A 27,308-nucleotide genomic window follows, 5' to 3' on the forward strand; every position below is an offset into this window, starting at 1 on the left:
CCATTATTGTATATCAGATTCTTTTTATTACACCTTTTTGGATTAAAAGTATATTAACAGTCTGATTAAATGTCAGAAACAGCAGACACCTACAACATTTATCAACTACCATCAGATTAGTTTTGACTCACATCTACTTATCCATTCATCAATCGTATCTCGGCCCACATTTTCTTGGTAATTTTAATTTTTCTGCGAGTCAATTCCATCAGGCGTGCAAACCATCAGAAAAAGATTTATTTCAAATGCCAGCAAGATATTCAAGAGTAACAACACCATATTGGGAACCAAATATTGTTTTATTTAATTCAGAACATAACACTTCATGTGCCAATATTTTGATCAACACAGGTAGAAAATAAAAACATTCCAATATCCACCATCTAAAAATAAAAAAAATAAAAACGGTAACAGGCACCAATCACAATGAGTACCTAACATTATGGAGTGGCATTTGTGGCACAGAGAAGTAATGTTGAATAAAAATATCAAATATGAAAGCTGTGATCATTAAAAATTAAAAACATTCAAAAACAGACCTCTGCTGCATTGGGCAGAGTCTTGAGATGCTCCACACTTGTGCAGAATAGGGACAACAGGGGAAAAAAAAAATAAAAAAAATGAAATTCTACAACAGTGACAGTCTGCTTCGAATCACCTGAGATCAAATGAAATGCTCATATGAATCTTAAAAAACGATTTCCTCCCGTGCACATTTTTTGATTGACCTTGCCTTAAGGAGGTGAAGGAACAAGACCTTACAACAGCTCAGTCCCAAAAAACATTCAGTTAAAAAAAACAGTGATACATCTGCTAATCCACCTAAAGGAGTTTTTTCCAGTGTGCTTTAAAAAAAACAACAACCACATGCCATGTGTGCAAGGTGATCAGTGGGCCTTAACTAAAAAGGTCTAAAAGCTGTTAAACGAGTTCTTTCTAGAGCAGGCAAGTTGAGTGGGCCGTCCCCTATTGAATATGTAATGGACATCTTGGCTCAAAACCTGCAAGAGAAAAAACAAACATAAGAGTCAGTAATGCACATACTTCAAGTCATATCCATAACCTTTGTTGGAGGATTTCACAAAGACAATAGCCTCTCAGACTTGAAATGGGAGCTACTGGGGTGGTACAGGGTCGGTCAATTTAGAGCTATGAGGCTTGCGCACAAATATAAATCCATGCACTCCAGTTTGGTTTATGACATTAAATTAGGGAGGTTGCAACAAAATGGCAGAGTTGTACTGTAAAGGTAAACAGTAAACACAGGTTTGTTTGAGGACAGTACAATATATTGCCATTACATGTTGTCTTACCATAGAATTTATTTGGGAATCCCCGCCACAACCTCAGACTCAATACCACAGTGATCCGATCCACGCAGGAACTTAAAGAATCCTGAAGACCAGAAACAGACCAGTTTACATAAATAAAAAAAAAAAAAAAAAAAAAAGAAAAGCTTTGACACAACACCATGAATTGCATGTTTGTAAGTATAAAACATCTCCCCATCTTAAGTGTGATAACATATGGACATATGGTGTGTGCATTTGTGTCTCATATTCAGAAGGGCTGCCAGGTATATACAGTACAAGGAGTTTTACATAGCAACGCATTATACAATTGCAGACAAATATTCATATCATGTTACTTAAATGTAGCAATACTGTACCACTATGCAAAAATAGTATCAGCTAAATGTACATGGGCCTCTAAGTTTAGGATGGGAATGAAAAGTTGTGTGAAACTTTCAGGAGGTGGATTCAATAATGTGTTCAGTTGATGCTGCAGTTGGGGCATTAGACTGTATTATACTAAATGGTTTCTAAAATTCCCTTCCTTTCATACATGTAAATAGGAGGGCCACAGTTTATAATCCAGAGGGACGATCACGTGAAGTGTGTGTGTGTGTGTGTGTGTGTGTGTGTGTGTGTGTGTGTGTGTGTGTGTGTGTGTGTGTGTGTGTGTGTGTGTGTGTGTGTGTGTGTGTGTGTGTCTGCTCACCGTTATCACCCCAGTCAGTGTTCCAGGAGTTGGCACAGAGCCAGTAGGGAACACCATTCTCCTCTCCCCAGCCCAGGATCTTGATGGCATGGCCACCCACAGCAGACCCAGACACGTGCTGATACACACCTGGACATATGGGCAAGGCAAATCTGCAATCAGCATTTACCCTGTGCTCAACAGGTTGTGAGCGTACAAGTACTTTGTGGCCGTGAGTTTTTGGCACATTAAATGGTGATCATGTTCTTACCGGACTTGTACTGCACAAAGTCTTCATAGACGATGAAGGCTCCCTCTACTGGGCCATTCTTGTATATCTCACTCTGAATCTGCTCCACATCTGACAGCACGCTGTAAGAAGTTTTACCTGCAACAAACTTTGAGTTAGGATCCTGTGCTCGGTCTTTGTGTGTGTGTGTGTGTGTGTGTGTGTGTGTGTGTGTGTGTGTGTGTGTGTGTGTGTGTGTGTGTGTGTGTGTGTGTGTGTGTGTGTGTGTGTGTGTGTGTGTGTGTGTGTGTGTGGCTTTGTTCACCAACATGAGGGTTAGGCCCATTTTACGTCATAAATATACAGCTTGTGGCACATACAAGAGATTACGAGATATACAAGACTAATGGGGCATGACTGGATACATAGATTAACTGGTTCTGTTGTCCTTATCAAAGATCTAATACCATTCATGTCAGTGTAAATGAATACCCGTTAGGGATAGATTAATAACAATATCATGTAAACTGATTTTATATTTAATGATACCCATTAAAAAAAAAATATATAGTTGAGTAGAATTGCCAATGAAATTAATTGATTAATTCAAAAACATTTATGTATGGGGTTATATATATTTCAACATAATAAATCATGCTTCAACCGAGTCCGTTTATTATTCAAAAACTTTCCATTTTGTTTTTTATACTGCATTTATCAACAGAGCAACATCAAATCACAAAATATTACAGTCAAATATAATATAATCAACTAAAGTGAGAAACGGGTTTCCTAGAAAAATAAATAAATAAATCACAGAACCAATGTTGGCATGATTAACTTGCATCCCTCCCTTATTTATGGAAGCATTTTCTTTCTTACCAAAGTGCTTGTCCGCTTTGTAGCCAGGTGTGTATCCAGCTTCACACTTCTGGGTGCACTTGGGTGTGTCTCCACCCTCCCCAGAGCAGGCGGGTCTGCTGCCATTCACGTGGTGTTCACAGGGGGGGATGGTGTAGGGCCGACAACCTGTAGACACAAAAAGAGCAAGGACACAAATATCAGAATTGTAGACACCACAATTGTGTACCACTGTGGGGAGTCTCGTACACAAAACTCACCAATGTGGGAGTCATAGAGACCTCCAGAGACCAGCCCTGCTTTGGTCCAGAAGTCCCAGGCAGATGAAGGGTAGCCACCATTACATCTAAAGAGAGTAAAAAAAAATAAAATAAAATAAAAAAAATAAAAAAAAACCATCCACTTTTACAGACAACCACTATGTACTCCCTGGCTCAAACTCCAAATGTACAATATCAGGGAAGCACCAACACAACCTTCCCCTAACCAAATGGAGATTAGGAAACCTACCTATTCCTACAGGATTTGCGGATACCAAGAACTGATTTATTAACGGTGCTCACTTTAAAATATGTATACATCATTGTGTGGATCTCAGTAGAATCATCTTTATGCAAGGTTGCATTGAGGCTAGTGGTTGCTGTGGCTCTAGAAACAGAGTCATGAATGAATGAATGAATGAAAGAGAAAGTAAATGCATTCCTATACAATTTTGGACTTCTATCTTCTTATCAGATCATTCACTGGAGAGCCTTTATTGAGTTAATTCATTCTCCCATTAAATGCCCAGTAATTCAAATTCCACACCATGTGGTTTGCTACTGAGCTCTGGATTAATGGTCAATATACTGTAGGTCACTGCAAGCATCTACTGGGGACATTTGAAGACAAATAGTAGTGAAACTTTTCACACATTACTGCCTCTCACCCCATGCCACAGCTGTCGCAGCAGGTCAGCAGATCCTCTGAGGAGATCTCCACGCTAACCTTGGCATTGCTGTGGATACACACACGGTCAGAGATGGCCTCTGCAGCGCCAAAAGCCTGTGGGCAGAACAACCAACACATGTCACAGACATACAAATACTATTGGTGATTTGGGGCTGTAAACAGTGTAAATAAAAATGACTTACAATATCAGTTGTAAAAGTGAATGTCAACAATTTAGCATAGGGGTTTGTGTGTCTCAACACATTACCAACCACAAATCGAAGTCATAAACAAAATCCTCTGGATAATATGTTACTTAACCCTTGTGTTGTCTTCCCATCAACCTTGAAAAACACTTCTTTTTTTCCCCCCCCTCGACGTGTTTGATGCCTTTTTTTCAGTTTGTTTTTGCGTTTTCCAACGTTTTCAATTGTTAAATTTTTCTTCTACACATTTTCAGCACTTATTTCTACGTCCCATATTTTCTGATATAAAACAAAAATTTTAAAATGGGTCAATTTGAACCAAAGTCAACACAAGGGTTTTAAAAAAAAAAAAATAAAAAAAAACCAACAACAACACACACACACACACACACACACACACACACAACTCAACCTCAACCCCAGGTTAAACATGGGCACATCTTTTGAGCAGTGAGATTTTATCTTACCCAGCAGGATCCACAGGAGCCCTGGTCTCGGATCTCCTTCAGAGTGGGACAGTTGGGCCACTGCTCTCTGGAGTCAAAGTTCTTAGGCAGCTTCAGGTCTCCAGCATACTGAACCCTGCAGAGGGAAACAGTGTTATAGAGTCAAGTATTACTGTGCGCTACCACAACTTATGACTACAGTGTAAGCAAACTTTATTTACTTTTCCTATTTTATATTGGGCAGGAGGGGTACAGAGTTCTGGTCCATGACACTGCTTGTTTTTGTACAAATGTACATGTATGTATGATTAGTGTACAACACAGCAAATACTATACTAATAGTTATATGTAAGCATAATGGAATACTAATATGTTCCTTTCCTGTGTTTCCCAATGAGACTCACATGACTGGCAGTTTAGGCCCCTTCAGCATCGTACCGCAGAGTCTCCTGACATAACTGTAGTCGACATTATGGAAGTTGTGACCAGCCTGCAGGAGTGGAAGGAGATTTAGCCAAATAGAACTATAACACACACACACACACACACACACACACACACACACACACACACACACACACACACACACACACACACACACACACACACACACACACACACACACACACACACACACACACACACACACACACACACACACACACACACACACACGTTACAGTATTGCACTTTTTTGTATAGTATCTAAGTTCTTTGTCTTACTTTATTTTTATACATTTACCTTGTATACTCTTTTTCTATTTTAGTCAGTGTGCTTTTCTTTGCCCTTTACTCTTTTTATTTGACTCAAAGAGCATGCCCAAGAATTCCAATGTGCCTAGACTGTTTGGTGTATGCACAAATGGCAAATAAAAAAATCTTGAATCCTGAAAATAAAAACACACCTTCCAGGTAGTGTTGATCTTATTGATGTAGTTGACCATCTCACTGGACAGTGGTTGGAGGCGGGGTCTGGCCAGGCTCACTGACAAGCTGGCAGCCAATAAGAGAAAGGCGGCACGCCACATTTTGCCTGAAAAATACAAAATGAAGAGGACATGTTTATTCATTATTCACATTAGAAATTGTACTTGGAGCCATGGTAATTTTATTGTATAAATTCTGATTCAATCATTAAACCTTACTAAGACTGAATGAATAACAATTCTAGAAAAGAAAGCTACAAGAAGACTTTACATAAAAATAAATAAATAAATATATTAAAAAAAAAAAAAAGTATTCTAGGTCAGAAAAACCTACTGAAAACAGAAAAAAAAACAGTGAAAGAGGCTATATCAGTAGGATAATGGAGCAGTTTTGGAAAATTGTTGACAATGTCCATTTTTTTTTTTAATTATTAAATAAAAATAAAAGCCTGAGACAACGTAATGATATGCTTTAACACACTTGCATACACTCCTGAAACTAGGCTGATAACAAAATTCACAGCTGACTAGATATCGTCACTCTGGTTGCGGCTACGAGTGGAACATGCAAACACAATGTACATAGAAGCACGGGGAAACCCTCTTCTCCTCAGTCATGCACATCAGAGAGCTTTAAAGTGGTTAAACACGCTGCATCAGCAGGCACACATGTACAATAAACATTTCCACGATTTACACTCAAGACTTTTGCTACCGAGACAGACTGGGTTTCAGTTCCCATTTAAAAAGCAACGCCCCCACAAGCGAGCGCAAGCCCCAAATGGTCTGAGTTTGAAATCAAATGGTAGCCATGGGACCACATTATTATTAGAGGGAAAATGCATGGGTAAGAGTTGATATCAGCCCCAGACAAAGACCCCTTAGTGATACTAATGTATCCTATTTAATAGAGGCATGGAGTGTGCTCAGGATAAACAGGATGCTCAAAGTCTAGCAAAATCAATAGCAGTGCAGACACCGTGCTTCTTTATAAACATGAGATTAACTAACATGCAGCTTCAAACCCTTATAAAAAAGGACAACGGCTGACGTATTAAGACCCAAACAGCAGGAGTGGAGAACAAAAGCCTTTAGACAAACAAAAAAAAGACACAGAACATGTTGACTTTTTTTTTTTTTAGCATTCAGAGATTGTATTGTATTTTATCAACCTGCGTGTTACGAGCAAGATTAGCAAACAACGTTTGCAGTGCGTGTTGCCGAACAAAATTTTACATGCGCTTGTATGGGAGCTTAATTACTTATAAGACCCTCAGTGCTTTCATTGGCACACTGCCACATAGATTTTCTCTAGAGAACAAGAGCCTGTCTTGTTAGTTGTCTGTTAAAATCAGCACACCTGTTTAGGCATGTTTTACGGAGAAAGCAGAAGAGAATCTACTGAAAACACCCCACGTCTGTGACAGAGAAAATATGAATTCCAGTGAAACCGGTTGGATATCAGATGACTGGGCCACAAGAAAAATCCAAACAAGACAAGTTTGTTACGTTTTTAGAGCATTGTTTAACCACACACACACACACCATCTTGTAGCTGAAACAATGATTTGGATCCAATTTGGGGAAGTGAACCTTCAGCCTGCTGACGTGCCTGAAACTAATCAGTCTCACATCAATACGTTTTCAACACAGTTATCATAGCAAGGCTCACAAAGGTTACAATAACTGAGGCCTTCCTTTGGCAGTACTCTTGCATCTCCAAAATATCTAACTATTTGAGATAAAAACAACCCCGCTTTTTAGCTTGATGACTAACCAACTGATTTTTAAAGGCCAAGGGGTTGTAAAATCATTCCCCTTGTGGGAGATATAAAATCAAGACATGGATGAGTCAGCGCCAAAGAGACAACACATTTAAGTTCCTCACCACCTCCTTTATAAATGATCTTCACATTATAAGTCCTACAGCTTTAGGTTGCGTTCAGCTGGAGGATATGAACAGGACAATGCTGATCAGTATTAGTATGGCTACCTCTGAAAAGAAAGACTTTGACCTCGTTTGGAGGTCAAAACTACAGGAATCAGGGTTAAAAAAAAAAAAAAAAAAAACAACGCAATGATCAGTAATGTTCCTTCTCATGCTATAAAATTCATCTTTAGGTCTCGAGCACAAGACCTGGAAGTACTGTAGTGTCAAGCTACTGTACAGCATTTCTTAAAACATGAAAAGTTACACACATATCTTTCATCTTACTTGCACATATAGATTAAAAAGGCAACACAGACTGTAAATCTGTAATACTTTACTATAATGGCAAATGGTGAAGGGTGTTCTCAGTTATTCTGTGGACGGATACAACTCATTTCCTTGTTCCCGGTCAAAAAGCTGATGGTCTACTGACAGGAAGGAAGTCCAATGCTGGATTTACTCAATATTTTAAAAAAGGGATCGTGTCAGTTGGCTTATGGTTCCAAATGCGCAAACTTCACTTTTCATTCACTTCTCCTTTTAGGCTGGAAATTGTGTTGTAGTTGTCTATGGTCATTTTACACAAAAGGTCAATCTATTTCAGTTTATTCAGCTTTACTTAGCCCCCCCCCCCCGCTCTGATCCTCTGCTGTATCACAGACATGTTTATAACTGTGTAAAACAAGTCTCAGCCCCTCGCTTTTGTCTAGGTGAAGCCATTGACTGTAAATATGAACAGTACGGTTGAAGCAGAGGGCAGTTTAGCTGCCTCCAGCTCTCATAAAAACCTAGTTTCACTTTCCATTTCCCTGTTGTATAAATGTGCCTGACGGTTCAGTATTATGTATCATATTTATTTTAACTTCGGGTGTCAAGTTCTTTTCTTTCTTTCTTTATTTGGAGGTGCTGACAGATTTCACTAATCATTAATTCATGAGGTACACCGTGTGTTTGGACAACCCCATATCTTATCACCTCCTCTGATCTGATCTGACCATAGGCCTAAATGGGCCAGGGAGTCAAAAACAACACCATTTAAAGCCATGAGAACATACTGGAATTTAACTGGTTTTTGTATTAAATTAGTCAGTCCAAAAATATTAATTGAACATACCGTTTAATGTGTTCTCCACTAGTTTATGTAAAGTGTAACGGATTTAGCTAGGTTAGCTGTTATCTGCTAACTCACCGTGTGTAAACAATCTGTAACGTCTAATAACCGGAAACTAGCTAAGCTGAGGAGCATAGGACAAAGCAACAACAACAAAAACATAATTTACCTGTAGCTTGTATGTCAGCTGTAGTGTGAACTTCAGATCTTCAGGTCCCCCTTTTTCATGTACTTGTCTGTCACTATAAACAGAAACTCTGTGATTATTAAGTATGTGAAATGAAATGGTCCGCCTCTTCTCTTTATATCGCTTAGGAACCACGTGAACCCGGCGGTCACATGAATGCAGCTCATGTGATCGGTAACGTAACACACACACACACACACACACACACACACACACACACACACACACACACACACACACACACACACACACACACACACACACACACACACACACACACACACACACACACACTCTTGCTTTTTGGTTCCGATCTGTGGGTGTCTTTGGTTTGTGGGATCAGTAATGTTTTCTTTACAGACACACATCTGATTCTGGATCCAACCGGTAACCAGTAAACACACTTTAACGACGAGAGAGTTTGGTGCAGTGGGACCATAGAGTGGGGCGCAGTAGATCTGCACTCCTTTAATCCGACCGCTAGGTGGTGCTCAAACTGACCTTCTCTGAAATTCACCACTTTACCCTCAATGCTTGAATATAATCTGTGAGATCTATTGAAAACAATCTTTAAATATTTATTTTGAATGACAATCCTGCAATTATCTGTATAAGTATCTGTTTTTATTATTTACTTGTTCCTCAATAGTATTATAGTTTTTTTTATATTATCATCATTGAAATGTATGTATTGTAGTGTATTTCATTAATTCATATCAAAGTCTGTTGTCTTTGTTGTGAAATCTGTTACATCCATTCTGTTAAAACTCTGGACCTCGCTTTCTTGTCTCATAATTTGTATCGCCTGTTTAACCCCCTGGCACGATTTCTCTGTGTGAACCAAACCTTGAACCATCCTCCTTTCCTCTGGTGCCCCTTTCTCATCTATCAACTCTTACGTCATCAAAATGACTGGAGCAATATGTTACTTACAATATTTACTCTTGTGTTTTATTAAACGTTTAGAACATTGTTGGATTGAACGCTGCTTCGTGTCAGTTTGTTCTCCAAGCGCTGGTAACTGCTTTCAGAGTCAACTCACAAGGGTCAAAGCCGGTAGATAACAAATAACAGGATACACTCCACAGAACAATTGTGATCTGATTGCTTCACAGCAGTCTGTATTGCTGCTTTGTCTTTCTTCTTACTCTCATCATAATCAGGGCCACATCAATTCTCAAGTAAGATTGATGCAATCAAAATTGTAAAAATTAAATGTAATTGTTGCAGCAAACCTGCAGGGACAGACGCATAAAAGTCCTCCCTATTTTTCTACCAGTTGTGTTTTGGGAGAAAATGTTGAATATATATATATATATATATATGATCAGCAGCAAAATAGCGTGATCAGAAAAATGGTAACGGTCACTCCAAACAGAGCCATTGACTTCAGTGACCCCTTGGGCCCCTGGTTCTGAGACCAGTAGGCCTGTTTAGTAATGACAGTCTACAACAAAATTGAAATGGAATTTGAGAAATCTGCACATCACCGTTCTACTAAAGATTACTGATACCTTTATATTAGCGAGAAACGGCCATCATCCCATTTTAGTTATGGATAATATTCTATTGTAGGTAAAAAAAGTACTTCATTTTTATTTCTGGACTATAATGTCTCTCCAATACCTCGACACAACTCAAGCCCAACGGGTGTTCTAGTGATATCTCTGACATAAAGTTGAACATGTCTGAAGAGATTATTCAGTGACATGAGCCATAATGCTGAGGACTGACCTTCATTTCTAATTACATTTTTTTTAGAAGTAACTTGTGATTTCTAAGTGCTGGCGACAAGGATTTTTTCGCCGTTTAAGCCGTATTGTGCTGTGGATCACTGACCACAGAAAACCTGCTGATTGACTTTGCTTTCTCTTCCTTTTATCAGTCTGTCATCTGACTTTCTAAATGATGAGATGGGGAAAACACTGTAAGCAAAGCACACCAACATTAATCATTGTTTTACAAAGCAAGTCTCATATGAGCAGATCCTTCTTTTAAAGTAAAGCATGAGTGATCAACAACACTTTCTTATTTACCCAGGCAAACCAGCAAACATCTGTCTCTTCTTTCAATTCAATGAAACTATTATTTCACTGTTGGTTCACTGCAGTAATTGGTTTGTATGAATGTGCCTGGGGAATGTACTTTGCTTGTAATACTGAAATATACAGTACAGCACATAGTTATAAAGCAACCTTTTAATATGTTTAGCTTTGTGATTAACAATGGTTCTTAATTTTTTATTGTTGGTTTACAATTTACCTAGGGCTAGCTAATGTCAACGTTAGATAGCCGCTAGCTAACCCTAGCTATTAGTTTAATCCAATCAAGTATTATCAATACAATCAATACAACACAGCACTCTGAGCTTTGATCATGACTAATGACTTTATTTTGTCACAACAATATAGCACAGTTAATGACTCACTACCAATGACCACAGCTGCTCTGTGGAAATCCTTGACGAGATGAGGTGATGCATGTTGGTAAATGGAGGCTGTCTAGTGACTAAGTGACATTACACTCAATCAGTAAACTAATTTCAGTCTGTCAATGGAAACAATACTGTCTCTAAACAATTTCACATGTGAAACTTCAGCACAAAACCTTGAAATACTGCACCGTGGCTGTAAAACATTTCCTAAAAGTAAATGTGATCGAATATAAAAGAAGGAAATAAAAAAAAAAATTACAAAATGAGACAAATTAGAAACACAAGCAAATATTATCATACACATCAGGCACACAAAGCAAAGCATATTGTTGTAGTATAAAGCAATACAAAACATTAAGACAAGCATGGCAGCGGAAGCTGCCTCTCTACAAGGCAAAAGCGCTGATTCATGATGATCAAGCCAAGGCATTGTTGCAGTCTAAAGCGTGTGCGTGGATATTTTTTAATTAGTGCACTAAGATACATTTCATTAGCTGGCTTATTGCTCTTGCGTACACATACATTCTAGCATGTGTGTTAACTACTGTAATGTGTGTGTGTGTGTGTGTGTGTGTGTGTAGTTACAGTGAGTGCTTTATTTCTCTAAAGGAATATATACAATTCCCTGGATGAACAAGTAACATGCAGTGACTCCTTTATCTATCAGCAGGTATATGGATAATAGTTGATAAAGCATGTTTTTCTCTGTACTTTGTTCCATAAACCCCAAATTATATTCTCAAAGTGCTGAAATGTTTCATCGCCAAACATGTAACTGCTCAGTACATATATAGAGCTTACTTTATAGTTATTATATGTTTAAAAGGAAGAAAGTAAAATACAGTAATATAGCATAGTAAAAGAAAAACCGAAAAATAGAAGGCAGATATACATGGAAGACTGATCACACTTCACAAATTGAAATAAATAATATTCATAACATTGTATAATACTAGCATTGGACAAACTTGAATCTCATAGCAGCACATTATATCCAGGATTTACCTTTATGCAACATTTCTATGCCTTGTTTCCCTCCTGGTAGCTACATTATCAAAAATGATTTATACAGTTAAACAAAGGTATGTTCAGTCATACAGTGAGCAATACATGTTGTCATTGCAACAAAAAAAAGATAATAAAAACCAGTTTGTCACTTGGAAATTCAGTTTTACTGAGGTAGGAGGTTCAACTGAAGGATAGGCGGAAGGACAATGCATATTTGTGAGTATAGTGGGCTTCAAAAGAAAATACGTTATAGCTGAGATGGATCGTCTGCATCTGAGGAAGTTGTTTCTTTGTTTAATACAAAACTGATTTTTTTTTATCAAACAACATTTTGCTCTTCAGGAAGTAAAAGTACAGTTTCTACACGTGCCGACAACAGCTTACTTTCTGTGTGCTCTTCAATAAAACCATCGTGAGTAAATGGATGCCAACATTCAAAAATAATGCTCATAATTAGAGTAGCAAAAATGCAGTAAAACCAATCAATACGTAGGCGGTGAAGAAGAATAAATCACTCAGGATATTAAAATAGAATTTTTGGGGCACAAGTTTATAAATGTAATGCTAGTCAAAAAAAAAAGTAGAGAAGAGTAGTGAACTTCCATCCCAGCGCATACAGGTATGTTGCCAAAGCAACAGTACACAGAACTGCTGCTACCGCAGTTCATTATTGTTTATCATACATTGTATCTTATCATCATTCGTACCCTTCTTTCATTCAATTCAAAATCAAAACAATGTGATTGTCAGGGGTGTTCGTAAGAGTTACTTCCTCTGTTAGAACACACACTTATTAATTTTGTCCTGCAGAAATTGTGTGTGTGTGTGTGTGTGTGTGTGTTGTACTTTATTTTCTTTGTCACTAAAATGACCGGTTTAATTTCTTTGAAATGGCCAATTGGGGAAATTGTCTAAATTATGTAAACATTGTTTGTTTACTTGTGTATTTATTTAGATATTTAAAGCATTTCTGCATAAACAAAGCCATAACAAACACATAAAAGATTTGTTTTGATATCAAATATATGATCATTACAATAGACAAAAACAAGACAAACACATTTAAAAAGGATAATTAGACAAAAATGAAATGCATGTAACAATAGAAACATCATCTAATAGTCCTTTAATATTCTATACTGCTTAATTTCCCTTTGACGTATTTTCTTAGTGTAGTCTAGAATATCATGCTACTTTAGCTGTACCTTTTCTGCTGTAAAGTGCAGACTGAAATTATTGCAGTTAAAATTATAAAAATATTAGGAAAAAAAGCATATCATTTATAAAATGATTTTCCCTCAAACCTTTGCCTTTTGTCAATTGCTTATCAGATTATGTTTCAAGAACATAAAGACATCAATGAACAGATTTGACTATTTTACTGATTGTAAAAGGAGTTCTGTTTCTTTGTACGTGTCAGTAATGTGTAATTTAATGTACTGTACACACACAGTGAGTAACTGACTGGATGAATGAGTGGCTTCCTGAAAACTGGACGGGTTGTTCAACATCATCTATAGGTTTAGTAAAAAAGAATAAGAAGCATTTGCAAGCATAATAACACCTTTGAAAGTTTGCTTGGATTTGCATAAAGTCTACATTATTGATATATTTCATAACACATCATTGGTTTCATTGTATCAGACTCACCAATGTAAAAAAAAAACTGACTAGTATTGGCGAGTACAAGAGATTCAGCATGATTGGTGTTTGTAAACTAGTTTAATTTATTTTTACAATAAGATCCAACTTCCATTTAAGTAGGTTAGCCTTGATTCAGATGATTGCTTTATGATTTCATCACAGCTCATAATTCCAATAACATCATAATTGTGATCATTTTAACAATTAGTTTGCTCCTAAATTACACCGGCGGTAATCTCAGCTGACTCCACTGCCTGAATAGGCCTTAACTGCATTTGGTTTTCTGTGGTTAGTTTCCAATGATAAAAAAATAACCATCTTAAATAAATGAAAGTGATGCCTCACATTCATTAGCACCTGTGAATTTGCATCTGTGTTTTCTTTTGATGAGTAACAGATGCAATCTTCTGTAAATAGTGAATTTTGTTCATCAAATGGTTTTAAAGAACTGAAAAAATAACTCCTCAGTAGGAAGCAGAGAACCATGTTCCTCGCCTCATACACATGAATTTGCCAGATGCTTCCCTATCGCCCTTTTCACAGTAGCATGCAATGAGGTTCATACTATCCCACCCTCCTCCCTGCAGGCACTCCAACCAACCAGGAGTTGCTAGTGCAGCAACAAGGGCCTGGTCCATCACTGACTTCCCTCCCATAAACACTGCTTAATGTGTTAATTGGAACATACAGCATGGCCAGAGGAGCCACTATTACTGTAAGAATTGAGCCAATGTCCCCGCGGTTGGCAAGTGTGCTATCTATGCATCCTAATGTTCTGCAAACAGTTGTATCTGGATGTCAGGGGAAACGAATAAATACTAATTATTGTATATCCTTCCATGACTGATTCAAATGAACTGAGCTAAAAAGGACTCTTAACTCCCCAAGTTAGTTAATGCATGAATTTGTTAATCCTTAACTGCTAAACTAAAAAATCCATCACTGCCCACCCAGTTGTTATTCCCCTTTACCCCCCCTCCCCCTCCCCATCCTACTTACACCATTCTCTCTCTACTGCCCACAAACTGGACCATCTGTTTGCGAGCGTGGTGGGAGATGACTGGAGTGAGTGGAATGATTGCAGTAGAGGACGTGGTAGCACCAGGAGTTGAAGCACCAGGAGTTGAAGCAACAGGTGTTGAAGCACCAGGAGTTGAAGCAACAGGTGTTGAAGCTCCAGGAGTTGAAGCAACAGGTGTTGAAGCTCCAGGTGTTGATGCAGTAGGGGTCGACGCACCAGGGGTTCCACCTGGGGTGGGGCCTGGTGTTGTACCAGGAGTAGCAGGGATGACAATAACAGGGGACGGACTTTCAGCTCGAGGTTCCAGGCGTGGGGTGGATGTGATAAAACGAGCCTCCCTGATCCGGTAGGGACTTCTGTAGGTAGAGATGGGCGACAACTCGGAGCCCCAGCCAAGATAGCTCCCACTGGAGGGAGACTGTGCATCCGCGCTGAAGTACAGTGTGGTGCTGGACTCTCCGGGGAGCGATGGTTTTTTCTCCGGGGAACTAATCAGGAGAGGGGAGCGTCGCTCAGGTGACCAACCGGGAGTCTTGATGTCCAGGGAACCTACGGAGGACGAGGCTTCGGTCAGGGACGCGGCGTTGCTGTCGATGTGGCCGAGGCTGCCTGGTTGCCACGGAGATGAAGGTGTTGGTGAGCCGTAAGCAGCACTCTGAAACTCCTCATCACCTTTGAAAATGAAATCACATTGAATTAAACGCTAAAACGTGTTTAAAACAATAAACATCTCCTACAGGTAATAACATACTTGAGGTACAGTGACTACAAATGATTTGTATTATAACATTCAAAAATAAAAAGGACAAAAATACATGTGTTTGAATGCTTACCACAAAAGTGTGTGTGTGTGTGTGTGTGTGTGTGTGTGCTTGTGAGCGTGTGTGTGTGTGTGTGTGTGTTTGTGTGTGTGTGTGAGTGTGCACTCAGTGACTAGAAAGTGCATAGTTGTTGTACTACACTTACTTTGCATGTGAATAAATATCTCAAATTTCCAAACTTCAAGTGGCTATCAATATTTTTACATTAACAAAGGATCATGAATACTTTGTGAAAGGTAGTGCTGATAATAATGAGCCCACAGAAGATTATCACCTGACTCTGCAGTTCCTCACAGCTCTACAGAGCTTTACAGTTCTTTCAGCTCATTGTTTATCTGTCTGGTCCACAACTTTACTGTTTTGTTTCACTCTCATCGCTCTCATAGAGTCATTTTCAGCTGCAGCGGGCAGCTGTTTTCATTGAAAAAGCTCCTAAAGCCCACTGTACACACAGCAGAAACGACACAGTTAGCAATCAGCTAGTGAATGTAGTGGAGCATTTAGCAGCTAAAGAGACAGATATTGGTGAAAGAGAGTGGATATTGGACTCACATTCATCAGATGAATGCTATTACAGACAATTCATAGATCAATCATAGATACCAGAAAAGCAAGTTGTGCTGTCTGGGTATTCAAACAAAGCCAGGTCAAAGATCAACAATGAATGCAGTGGAACACCTTATCAAAAATGTTCACTCTATGTTATCTCCCTTAGTAGATAAAATTGGGAAATAATTAATTAATATACTCTTTGCTGGTCTGCAATAAGACAGTCAGCATTTGTGGACACACAATCTGTCGTATTGACATTGTAACAAACCTTTTCTGTGGTCACTGATTGTGTGTTTTTGGGTGTGTGCACCAGCAGGTTTTAGTGTTTATTTAGGCATCCAACCTTTTTCTGATGGTGGAGCGCTGGACTCTTCTTCTGCAGTCTCTTCAAAAATGACCTCTTGGACCGGGATGATCTCTGGAAACCTTTTCATATCCTGGATTGTTGTGGGTGGAGCTTTTCTCACTGGTCGGGCTATTGCACTGGAGGGAGCAGGCTTTGATGGCTGGACCGCCTCTCTCACCTGGGGACGAGACGGACAGCTTAGCCTCAGACTGCAGACAGACTAACTGAAAGTATTAGTAGCCAACATGGTGACTGAGCATTCATTTTACACATGAACAAGGTTCTTAAAGCCACTGTGTACAACTTTTAGGTGATTATAATAGCATTGTAATAGTCTAATGGCATACATTTTTGTTTGTAGAAAAATGTGCCAAACATAGAAAATGTATGTGTTGTTTACAGCTTATCCGTCTCCATGTTCAAATCCTACACATAAAGGCTTTCAGTATAAATCTACTTTGTTTATATTATGGGTTATGAAGGATATATTAAACAAAGATCTTGCCTGTGGAGCCTGGGTCACCTGTGGTGGAGCTGGTTGAGAAATCTGAGGCTGAACAAGTGGAACCTGACAAAAAACAGCACAGATAAGAATATATAACCTTTTCATGTAATATAAATGTAAAATACATCACACATAAGGCTGCATGCCAGGAAGTACATGATTAGGAAGCAAACATTCAATCTCTCCACTGAAACTAATTGCAATGAAATTCATACTTTTTTACTGTAAAAAGATCAGGAGGAAATCTCTCTACTAAAACCAATAGCTCTTTTATACAGGACATTCAACAACAGGAATGCAACAGACCCGACGGACATGAGGTTCATCAGGAGAGTGAACTTCTTCAGACAGACCCATCAGTCCGGCCAGCCCCCCTTCGCCATACGACGACCAGATCCTAGTGACATCTCCTGTCTTCATGGCCAAGCGAATCAGCAGCCAGTGGTGATGTTTCCAGCCCTCCCATTGGATAGGGAGATCCATTAGGGTCCCACCTCCTGATTAGATTACAGTAACAACAATAGTCATTCTGTCTATCCATCCATCCAGACAGACAGACAGACAGACAGACAGACAGACAGACAGACAGACAGACAGACAGATAGATAGATAGATAGATAGATAGATAGATAGATAGATAGATAGATAGATAGATCTTTAACAGACCGGACAGTGTTGCATGGCGATGGAAAGTGGGTGTGACTTTCTCCTCCAATGACAGTGTAGATCCACGTTCCGTGCAGGCTCCACCTATCCCCCTGTGGCGAATACTCTGGAAAATCTCAAAGGACTTAGGGTGGAGGAAACGATAGTACAGCACCAACGCTATCACTCCTGGAGAGAGAGGGGAACAAGTAAATAGAAAATAAACAGGGAGGACTTAAAATGGAGGCGTGCACGTGTGCGTAAACGTTTATGGATCTTGTAAGACAAGAAGGAAATTAACATACAGGAGTGGAAAAGTTGGACTTTAATTAAGAGAGAATGTGTTTGCAGTTGTGCGTCTTGTTATACAGTGTAGCTGTGTGTCTCACCAGTGAGGAAGCTACAGAAAACTGCAGCTGGGATTCCTACAGTATCCCAGGACACCATGCTAAACAACCATGAAGAGGCCAGAAGAAGAAAAGTGTTCTCTAAGAATATGGCCTGAAGAAGAATGAACAGAAACAGAGGAAGATGGTTACCTTTTTCCACATTTGAAATCAATATTTGTCTCACATTTAACTTTTACATTTATTATTGTAGTTTTTTATTCAGCTTACTGTATATCCAACTGTTATTCAACTATTGTGTTCAAGAATACGTGGATTCAACCGGTGCATTACCAGCATCTCAGATATTTGGTGTGGACATTTTTATGCAATATACATGTTTTCAGTGCTTGTATTGGCTCATACTTAACTATGTCTGTACTAATGTCTGTAATGTGACTCATAGTTTCTCAAATTTACATTTTCTGCAATCAAATTCCCTTGCAGAAGAGATTGGCCTCCAATGCAATTCAACGGTTAGACTGTTTACATATTTACCTCATAATTTGACGTTTTATCCAATACAGTGTTTTTTTTTCCCATTTTAGGGTCGTAAATGTTCAGTGTTGGTGTTTCTGTTTTTGTCAATGGCTCTGCTCAAAAAGTCTGGCACACAGGCATGAACTGACCACACACACACATACCAGGTAGAACCCAGCCATGCGGTATCTGGATTGACCAAACTTCACATTGAGGAAAAGGAAGATGTGAATAGCTCCCAGAACAAGGTTGAAGAGTCTCCATCGACTAGTTGAACGTATGATGTCGGTCTGCTGAGACACCATCCAGAAAGTTGCACCCAGCCAGTGCACGCCTGACACACACACACACACACACACACACACACACACACACACACACACACACACACACACACACACACACACACACACACACACACACACACAGCAATTAAATATTCAACCTTTAACTTTAATACATAAACACACTAATTCAGACAACCTGAGAAGATGAGATGAACCATAAAAGTGTGTCCCCACCAAGACTCACCCAACAATAGTTAAATATCTTGAAATAAGCCACACAAAAAAATACGAACTTGGAGATAAAGCCTGGGCATCCAAACTTACCAATGACTCCCAGGATCCATTGTTTGAAGATACGTGTGAAGAGCATGAGAATGGCAAATCGAGATCCCAACATACTGACCTGCAGACAGAGAAAAATATAGCTGTCACACAAACAAAGCCAAACACATATAAATATGCCACTCATTATGTAAATTGAGACTGTTATATGAAGGGTTTATGTTGTGCATATTGGCTTTCGGTTGTATAAATATGCCCACCCTCCACAGAAGTCGACAGAGAATGGCAGCGGGGGTCATTTGTAGGTGTCCTGGTCTGATGAGTGAACAGGCTCTGGCGTAGAGGACCAAGGCCCAGGCCAGAGATAACAAACACACCACAAAACATACCGAGGCTGAAGGAGAGAGGGAGGAGGAAGAGAGGAGAGGAAATGTGAATACTTGATACATTGTAATGCTATAGAGGCCACGTACTTTTCATGAGATACAAGTCTGCTGCACATGCACACTGGGAATAGATGATAGAGAAATTGGTTAAAGCTGCACTAATTGTTTTGGGAGTAGGGATGTAACGATTACCGGTGTAACGGTAAACCACGGTAAAAATGTCGATAACAATTACAGTTTTCATTTAAAATATTATTATTATCACGGTGGATTACCACGGTGTGGAAACTGTGTGTTCCCAAATTCTTCCGAGTCTCCTGAAGTTGCTGCGCGGCCGCACTGCGTAGCCTACAGTGTGTTTCTTGAAGTTGGAATCATGGGGGGGAGGAGGAGATGACAGCGCTCAGGACTTGTAAAAAAGGCCATAGTAGACTAACTAACTAACTAACTAACTAACTAACACTTGCTCTCTCTCCTGAGATGATTGACCAATCAGTGACAAGAGACATCGCTTTGCCAATCACTCGCGCTCAGACAGGAGAAGGGGACAGATACAGCAGCTGTAAACTGACTTTTTTTCTTTATCATTCCTTTCCCGTTTTCGGACTTGTTGAAGTGATGTGTGTAGCCCAGAAGGTAAGTTAAAACTATTCTGTAGCTTACTAAACTGTCATGGGTTATACTGCCTCGTTATCTGTGTAAACGTTAAAGCTACGTTTCAATAAGTGTTCTGCTATGTTGTGGATGAGTTTAGCCCGTGTTACGACATGGAATTTGTTTGGAGTGAGAGATATATATTATCGCCTTGATAATATTGCTGTTGCTGTGTTTCTTATTGCATAGCTGATAGATGTGCAGATTGTTTAATATTGCTTGTGCAGCCAAGTGTTGATATTCAGGTTGTGTTAGGGCAACTTTCTAGCAAAGTGCAATGCCAGTAAACAGACTAGCGCTGTGGAGCCACGTGCTTAGCTATTAAAGGTGTATTACACTGTTTGCTCCGTTATGGATATGTGTGCTGTAATAGATGTGGCTTATTCTCAGTTAGTGTTACTGAGCAATATGTTACATTTATGTTAATTATTACAGAGAAATTAATGTAATTCTTAGTATTGTTTCTTGTTATATGCTGGTGGTTATAATATTTAGTTTTGGTAAATAATGTTTATAGTAAGTCAGATTAATGTGCATTATTATTTGCTTTTATTTCAGAACCACATCCAACTTCACATGTACCAGTGTTCTTACCGGACACCCTACAGCGGGCCGGTGTTTCAGTAGTTTAGTTTCAATAGTTTTTACAAGCCTATTGCCTATATTTTTTGTAATATAATAAACACTGTTACACTTTTTGAAACTATTTCAGCTTGTGTAGGTCTATCAGTAGCCTAGAAATCTAGACGCACCCTAGCATCAGCAAATTCATTTTGCAGCCAGGGGGGTCTAGGCACTCTCCGCTGGCCTGCGAGCTGGAAAAACCAAACTCTAGTCAGGCCAATCACATCGTGTATAGAGTCGGTGGGCGGGGCTTATGGCTGCTGCTGCTGGGAACAAGGGGGTAAGCTTCGCTTCAGAACTCGAACCTCCTATGGCGCCATTTTGTTGCTACAAAGCCATTACCTCCTGTTAGCATTCCACTGACTAGCATTCATTTTGACGACACTTGACAGCGAATAACTTTACATCTGAAGCATTTAAAGACTCTATTTGTCCGTTGTTTATTTCTAAAGAAACACGACAATGTATAAAAGGTTCCATTACCTTGTATCTCACGTTATGGCTCCGTAGCAGACGTTTTTGTAAAAATAGGCTAACAATTGTGTCACATAGTAGAGGAATTACCGTATAGTACAGGATAAGCTTGCAGGCAGTTTTGACTTAAATTAGCTGTTTAGGATTAATTACTAATGTTAACTAGCATTTTAGTGATCAATAATTAGCCTGTGCCTATGTTATCTCCTTACATATACCTACACTCTCCGTCTCTGTAAGATTGGGAATGATAGAGATTTCTCTTGGCACAGCTACCAGAAGACTTTCAACTTTCGGACAGGTCGCTCACGTCACATTTACGTTGTCTCTCTTAGTTGGAGGCTGCGCAGTAAAGCTGGCCATCACCGGAAAAGTGCATCTAATATCCTTCACTGGTCTCCGTCCAGAGCAACGGGGTCGATTGGTCCATTATATACTGTCTATGTGGCTGTGAACAATGGTCTTCTGGAAGAGTTGGAGTTAATCTTTTCTTTGAGAAAAGAACAAAGAACGGCACTGAAAACATTCTTAAAAAAGGAAGACGTGTTCAGAGTTTTGCCGACCAGATACGGCAAGTTTAATCTATCAACTAGCTTCACTACCTTCTTCATTGCTCTGCCTGGTTTTGAAAGACAACCGTTTTATCCCGCCCCTCGGATTGAGCCCTGTCAATGGTGAGTTCCCAGACCCAACATCTTGATGTGGGTCTGGCTTGTCAGGCTAGTCTATTAGTGCTTTTTGAACATATTGAACACACTTTTAAAAATACTGCGATAATACCGAAAAAATTTGATTATTTTGGTCACTATAACCGTGAGGTTAAATTTTCATACCGTTACATCCCTATTTGGGAGGGGATTGGCCACTTGCGGGCAGCAAAACAATATGAAAAGAAAACATCTGACATATTATCACCTTATAAAGTTGTTATGGCAAACGTGTTAGCAAAAAGTTGCTCACATCAAGCAGACACAGAGCAACATTCATTATGAGTCAATCAGCCAGTTTCTGGTCACCTGACAAATGTAAGTGCAATATTCACTCTCTTCCAGTTCTGTTTTGGTCTCTACCAACTCCTGAGGAAAATATCTGGAACTATGTTCATCAGGTAGTCATTAACTTTGTCTACCATTTATGAGCAGCGAAACTAAACTAAAACAATTAAGTTGTAGGCTGTTTTCATTTTCAGCAGCTTTGTCACTACGAACGACACCTTTCACACTAAACAGTTATTTGAGCCTCATTGTTTGAGTAACACTATATTTTTACATTTCATCTGCCTATGCTAGAGGAACAACTTGCTCCTGCCAAAAAAATCATTGGCACGGCAAAATTATATTTGCACAGTTGTCTTGAAGTCTCGAGTTGTTCTGCAGTAAAACAATACAGACCATTAGAGAAGTCGACTCTCTCAGGCCTTCAATATTACATTCAACTAGATGGTATGCAGTCCAGTTCCAGTCCCTGTGACTTTAATCCTGATAGGAATATCTGAACTCTGAGCTCAGACGTCCATACAGTACCAGTTATGAACATTTAAAAAAACAGCTGAATATAAGTATAATTCCACATTGCTATAAGTACAGCTGATATTATTCAAACAAATACTATATCCTAATATGGGGTGTGAGGACCACCAGGGGACACTATGCAGCAGTGAAAATGAACCAAAACAGTAAAATTATGGACCGGACAGCTAAACAATGAGCTGATACTCTCTACAAAGCTTTGTAAAGCGGAAGGGAGCGTACCTGGAGATTTGATTCCTATGTCAGTGCAGATGAGCACATAGGTCTGCAGCAGCGTCTGAGGGAGCGTGACCACCAAGGCCTCAAACAGACGTAAAGCAGATGCATCAGCCTGTTGCATGATCTCACCATACACATCCTCGTCTTGCAGACGCATGCACTCCCACAGTCTGGAGGCCAGAGATGGATGAAGGGGAGTCAAATTGTGAGAAAGATTGAAAGAGAAAGAAACAGAGACAAAAAGGAATTACCACCATATACATCATCATCATCATCCTCATCATCATCATCAAATGCACATAAAGATGCACATGCGCAAGGTTGGTCCACCTTTTGAAGATACCCAGGTGCAGTATGTGTGTCCAGGTGAGAGACTTCCTGCGGATGCGTCCATCTGACAGGTACCACAGATAACTGAGCCACTGAGGCCCCCAACCTGGAAAACATAGAATGAAACCAATATAAATAAAATCTATTTATCTATCTATCTATTCATCCATCTATCTATATCGGTCTGTTCCTTGTCGATGATCAAGAATCTACCATTTCTCGGTATTCTCTCTTGAGGACCCCCACTTAAATATTTCTGTTGTAAATATAGATTGATATGTTGTTGTTGTTGTTGTTGTTGTTGTTGTTGTTGTTTTTGTTGCTGTTATCTCACCTGGCAGCAGGAACAGTGCAGTGAAGCCAGCAAGATGGGCATAGCAGTAGTTGTGACCCACCCACAGATAGTACACAAAGCAATAGATCACTGGGGAAAAAGGGGGGGAAACAAATAAGAAATGCTTAAGTCTACTGACCAGACTGGATTGCTACAATCCAAAATCATAAAAAAAAATCACATCAATGGTTAATACTTATAATATGTCAGATACACTTGTGTGGTTCTTTTATTTGTGATTGTGATGTAAGCTGTTGCTGTCAGCTGAGTCTGCTGCTGATGCTATAGAAAATTGTAATTAAATGATAAAAACAGACAGATTAACAGGTAAATCACATATACATATTTGGACAAACTTCGCCTGCACACGCAATCGCAGGACAATAGACATCAGCTTCATAAATCACATGCACAATATCACTATAATAAAGCATTTCTAAGATAACAGCTGTCTATTTACACTATTACTAATCTAGTTGTGTAACCAAGTGTAAATAACAGATTAGCAGTATTTTGTATGATGCTGTTTATGTTGCAGTGTTTACATCAGGGCAACAGCATTTCATCTGTGTGCCAGAACATAGAGCATTTTGTGTTTTGTAAGTGCCCCCACATTTTGATATGACCTCTATCCTGCATCTAATCTAAGGTTTATTGACAACAAGAGAGCTAACCTCCTCTCCTCACTTAAAGAGAGACTCCTCCACATCACACTGGCTTTGCTGAGCTCTGCAGCTCTGCCTTCCACCATCCACACATGTAATCTGAACCGTTTTAAGTGCCAAACAGGCGGGCTGTCCCGACAAACTAGGCCGCATCGTGGGGTACGCCCATCCCCTCGTCCATTCATGCACCTCCAAAAAAAGGGCGCTGAAATATGACAACATGGCTGCGCTTTGTTTTTATTCAGGAAAGATCTCTTAGAAACTGAAATCACACCGCTGTTTAAAATATGAACTGTGGAAAACTGTGGCATGAGTCTGCAGTTTTGCTGCTCACGGGATTTCATATGCCGTGTATTAAAATAGGAAAGAGGCGCACTGGTACGTGCAGACTGCAGACTCTGACTCTATTATTTATGACCGCACAAGAGCCGCTGAAGTGAAAACAAATGTCCAACTTTGTATGTTGGATTATTGTAGACTTTGTAAAAAAAGACCAATATGACATCCCAAATCCTCTGTCTCAACAACAATATGCGAGCATCTCTCTTCCAGTAGCTGCAGCCCTCACACACTGTAGCCTACATCCGTCACTGTGGCCAAAAATGCACGCATGCACCCACATGTATGCGTACGCCAATTAAGTCAAATAATACACAACAGGGATGAGCGTGGGCACATGCTACCACATAACGATCAATCAACATACAGGTAGTGATAGTTTATTATTTGTGCGCAGGGCGTGTACGTTTAAGTGTGTGTGTGCGCGTGTCCCAGGTAAATGACTCACGCGCCGTCCTCTCTGCAACGATGAGGAATGCGGTAAAGGCGAAGATGCAAACTTGGCAGCACGGCATGCAGGCGCCCCCGTGGCTCGGAGTCGCTGAGTAGTCTCTCATGGCGGATTATGAACCTGAACTCTCAGGTTTACGGTGATAACAGTGTGGTAGTCTGTAGGCCGGTGTTGTTCTGGTCCCGGGCGGGTGTCGGTCCAGCTGCAGTGGGCTGCTCTGTCTGCTCCGTGTACCCGTCCAAATAACGTCACCGCCCGTCCCGTTAAAGCGATAGCGCCGGTAGAGTAGATAAGAGAGTACCAATTCAAGACAAGCACCGGAGAGATGTTAGGCCTCATTTTTTTAGGCTACATTTAAGTTGATTCAACATTATCAGCTTGGTCATATCATATAAATTGCTTATGACTCACACCACAGTGTTCTGGTTACAGAGTTTGGTTTGTAGTGTCTTAAAAATCATATCCAGGGCTTTTTATTAGTTTATGCCGGTATGCCTTGTACCTACATGTAGTGTAATAAGAACAGAATGGGTCATAATAAGACTTTACTCACTTAATTAAAGTAATAGAAAATATAGGCCTAAGTCCTATTTAAACTCGAGTCTGGGCGCAAAGGAAAACTCCATGTTTGAAATGTTGAATTAAAGCAATCATTGCATCAGTTTTCCACAAATCTGACTTAATTTGTCTACAATCCCATTTCCTAGCAGTCATTTTATTTAGTGGATATGTGACATGTCACTTTGAGAACATTAGAGGGTAGGAGGAAACGTTTTTAGGGAAATATGGGAGTTCACAGATGAGAAAAAGTGCTGAGGTTCAGCTTCTCCTTGATGAGGATGAAGTTAATGATTACAATGTGGTTAATGGTGTTGCAAGACGATTCATTTGGAGGTTTAATTAATGAGTGCCATATTTTTATTAATATATAATTTTATATATGTTTCTGAGTCTTCACAAATATTATTTTGACCAAAAGATTGCTTTAATTTGGGCTATTACACTCTTCTATTTACTTATTCATCCATTCATTTGAATTGTAATTATCTAATTGAAAGTAGTTATAATTTCATTGTCCTCTCTCCCTGTTGCCTCTGCTCTTTTCCACTCTGTAGATGTGGTCTACAGAGTGGAGGCCTGCTCTGGGGCACATTATGAACACCAGGGGGAGTCTGACTCCAACAATCGATCATTCTCACAGCATATAAATTATTTACTTTTTTTTGTCATAAGATAGATAGATAGTTTATTACAGCTTTGGGTTCAATAAACACAAATGGTAATGTCCGTGTGTGGAAAAGTGAGCACTAGTAACTGTGACTGGTTGGTAAGGGCAACTGCATAGTGGTGATATTGGGGGCAGGGTCCAAAATTAGCACCACTTACCAGCCAAATGCTGGTAAAATATGCAAGTGCCTGGTAGATTTGCTTCACTCACCAGCCAAAAAACAATGGTGATCTGTTGAGTGGCTGGTCAAATTTGGGAGCGAAACTTTTTTGTTTTTTTTGTTGTTTTTTGTATCTCAATGCTATTCTGAGATGCTTGATAACTATGTCCCCATTGATATAACTACCAAACAAACAAGACCCAGCCCAACCTCCAACCCTATGATGTAATGTATGTTTATGTCCGTCCTAATGCTTTCCATTAAGTGTTACTCACCCTTGGGTCACTAGTGTGGCTGCTGTTGCTGGGACTCTCATTATACTCCCAAGTGATGTTCTGTGCTTCTTGCAGAGTCACTGTGGCTCAGAGGTGAGGGTTAAAGGTGCCCTGCCATACAAAACCATTTTTACTTGCATTTTTTGAAATATGTTAGGTCCATATGTGTTTGTCTTATGTTGTGAATGTGAAAATGAACTGCTACCTCCTTTGTCAGCTCTAGCCACTGAAAAGAAATCAGCAGAGAAATCAGGCCAATTACAAAAGCTGGTCAGTCTGACATCATGTTGCCTGAGCTCATTACTATTCATTAGCTCGCACAGTTGGGCTGGGTAAAGGATTCTGACAGCCAGGCTCTCATTGGCTAGCTGTTAGCCAATGAGATTCAAACAGCTTAGCTTGTGGAATATTAATGAGAACTGG

At 39.6% G+C, this 27,308-nt stretch overlaps 2 protein-coding genes across 2 annotated transcripts; both read right to left on the reverse strand.

Annotated features, from left to right (window-relative positions):
- Nucleotides 1-3: 3 nt before the first annotated feature.
- On the reverse strand, nt 4-8,941 carry ctsba (cathepsin Ba). The gene is made up of 11 exons (XM_039794025.1): nt 8,789-8,941; nt 5,558-5,685; nt 5,057-5,142; nt 4,674-4,788; nt 3,999-4,114; nt 3,331-3,416; nt 3,092-3,238; nt 2,252-2,368; nt 2,002-2,130; nt 1,314-1,395; nt 4-1,001 (listed from the first exon to the last, which is right to left on the reverse strand). The coding sequence occupies exons 2-10, from the start codon at nt 5,678-5,680 to the stop codon at nt 1,322-1,324; spliced, it is 993 nt and encodes a 330-aa protein (XP_039649959.1). The 5' UTR covers nt 5,681-5,685; nt 8,789-8,941; the 3' UTR covers nt 4-1,001; nt 1,314-1,321.
- A 2,229-nt stretch (nt 8,942-11,170) lies between these two features.
- xkr5b (XK related 5b) lies at nt 11,171-25,529 on the reverse strand. The gene is made up of 13 exons (XM_039794026.1): nt 25,220-25,529; nt 23,768-23,857; nt 23,434-23,539; nt 23,107-23,273; nt 19,478-19,611; nt 19,260-19,338; nt 18,813-18,982; nt 18,172-18,283; nt 17,804-17,971; nt 17,444-17,634; nt 17,138-17,200; nt 16,630-16,810; nt 11,171-15,585 (listed from the first exon to the last, which is right to left on the reverse strand). Exons 1-13 carry the CDS (start codon nt 25,326-25,328, stop codon nt 14,888-14,890), a joined length of 2,268 nt encoding a protein of 755 aa, XP_039649960.1. The 5' UTR covers nt 25,329-25,529; the 3' UTR covers nt 11,171-14,887.
- Nucleotides 25,530-27,308: the final 1,779 nt, after the last annotated feature.

Source organism: Perca fluviatilis, chromosome 3 (genome assembly GCF_010015445.1).
Source record: "Perca fluviatilis chromosome 3, GENO_Pfluv_1.0, whole genome shotgun sequence".
NCBI lineage: Eukaryota > Metazoa > Chordata > Actinopteri > Perciformes > Percidae > Perca > Perca fluviatilis.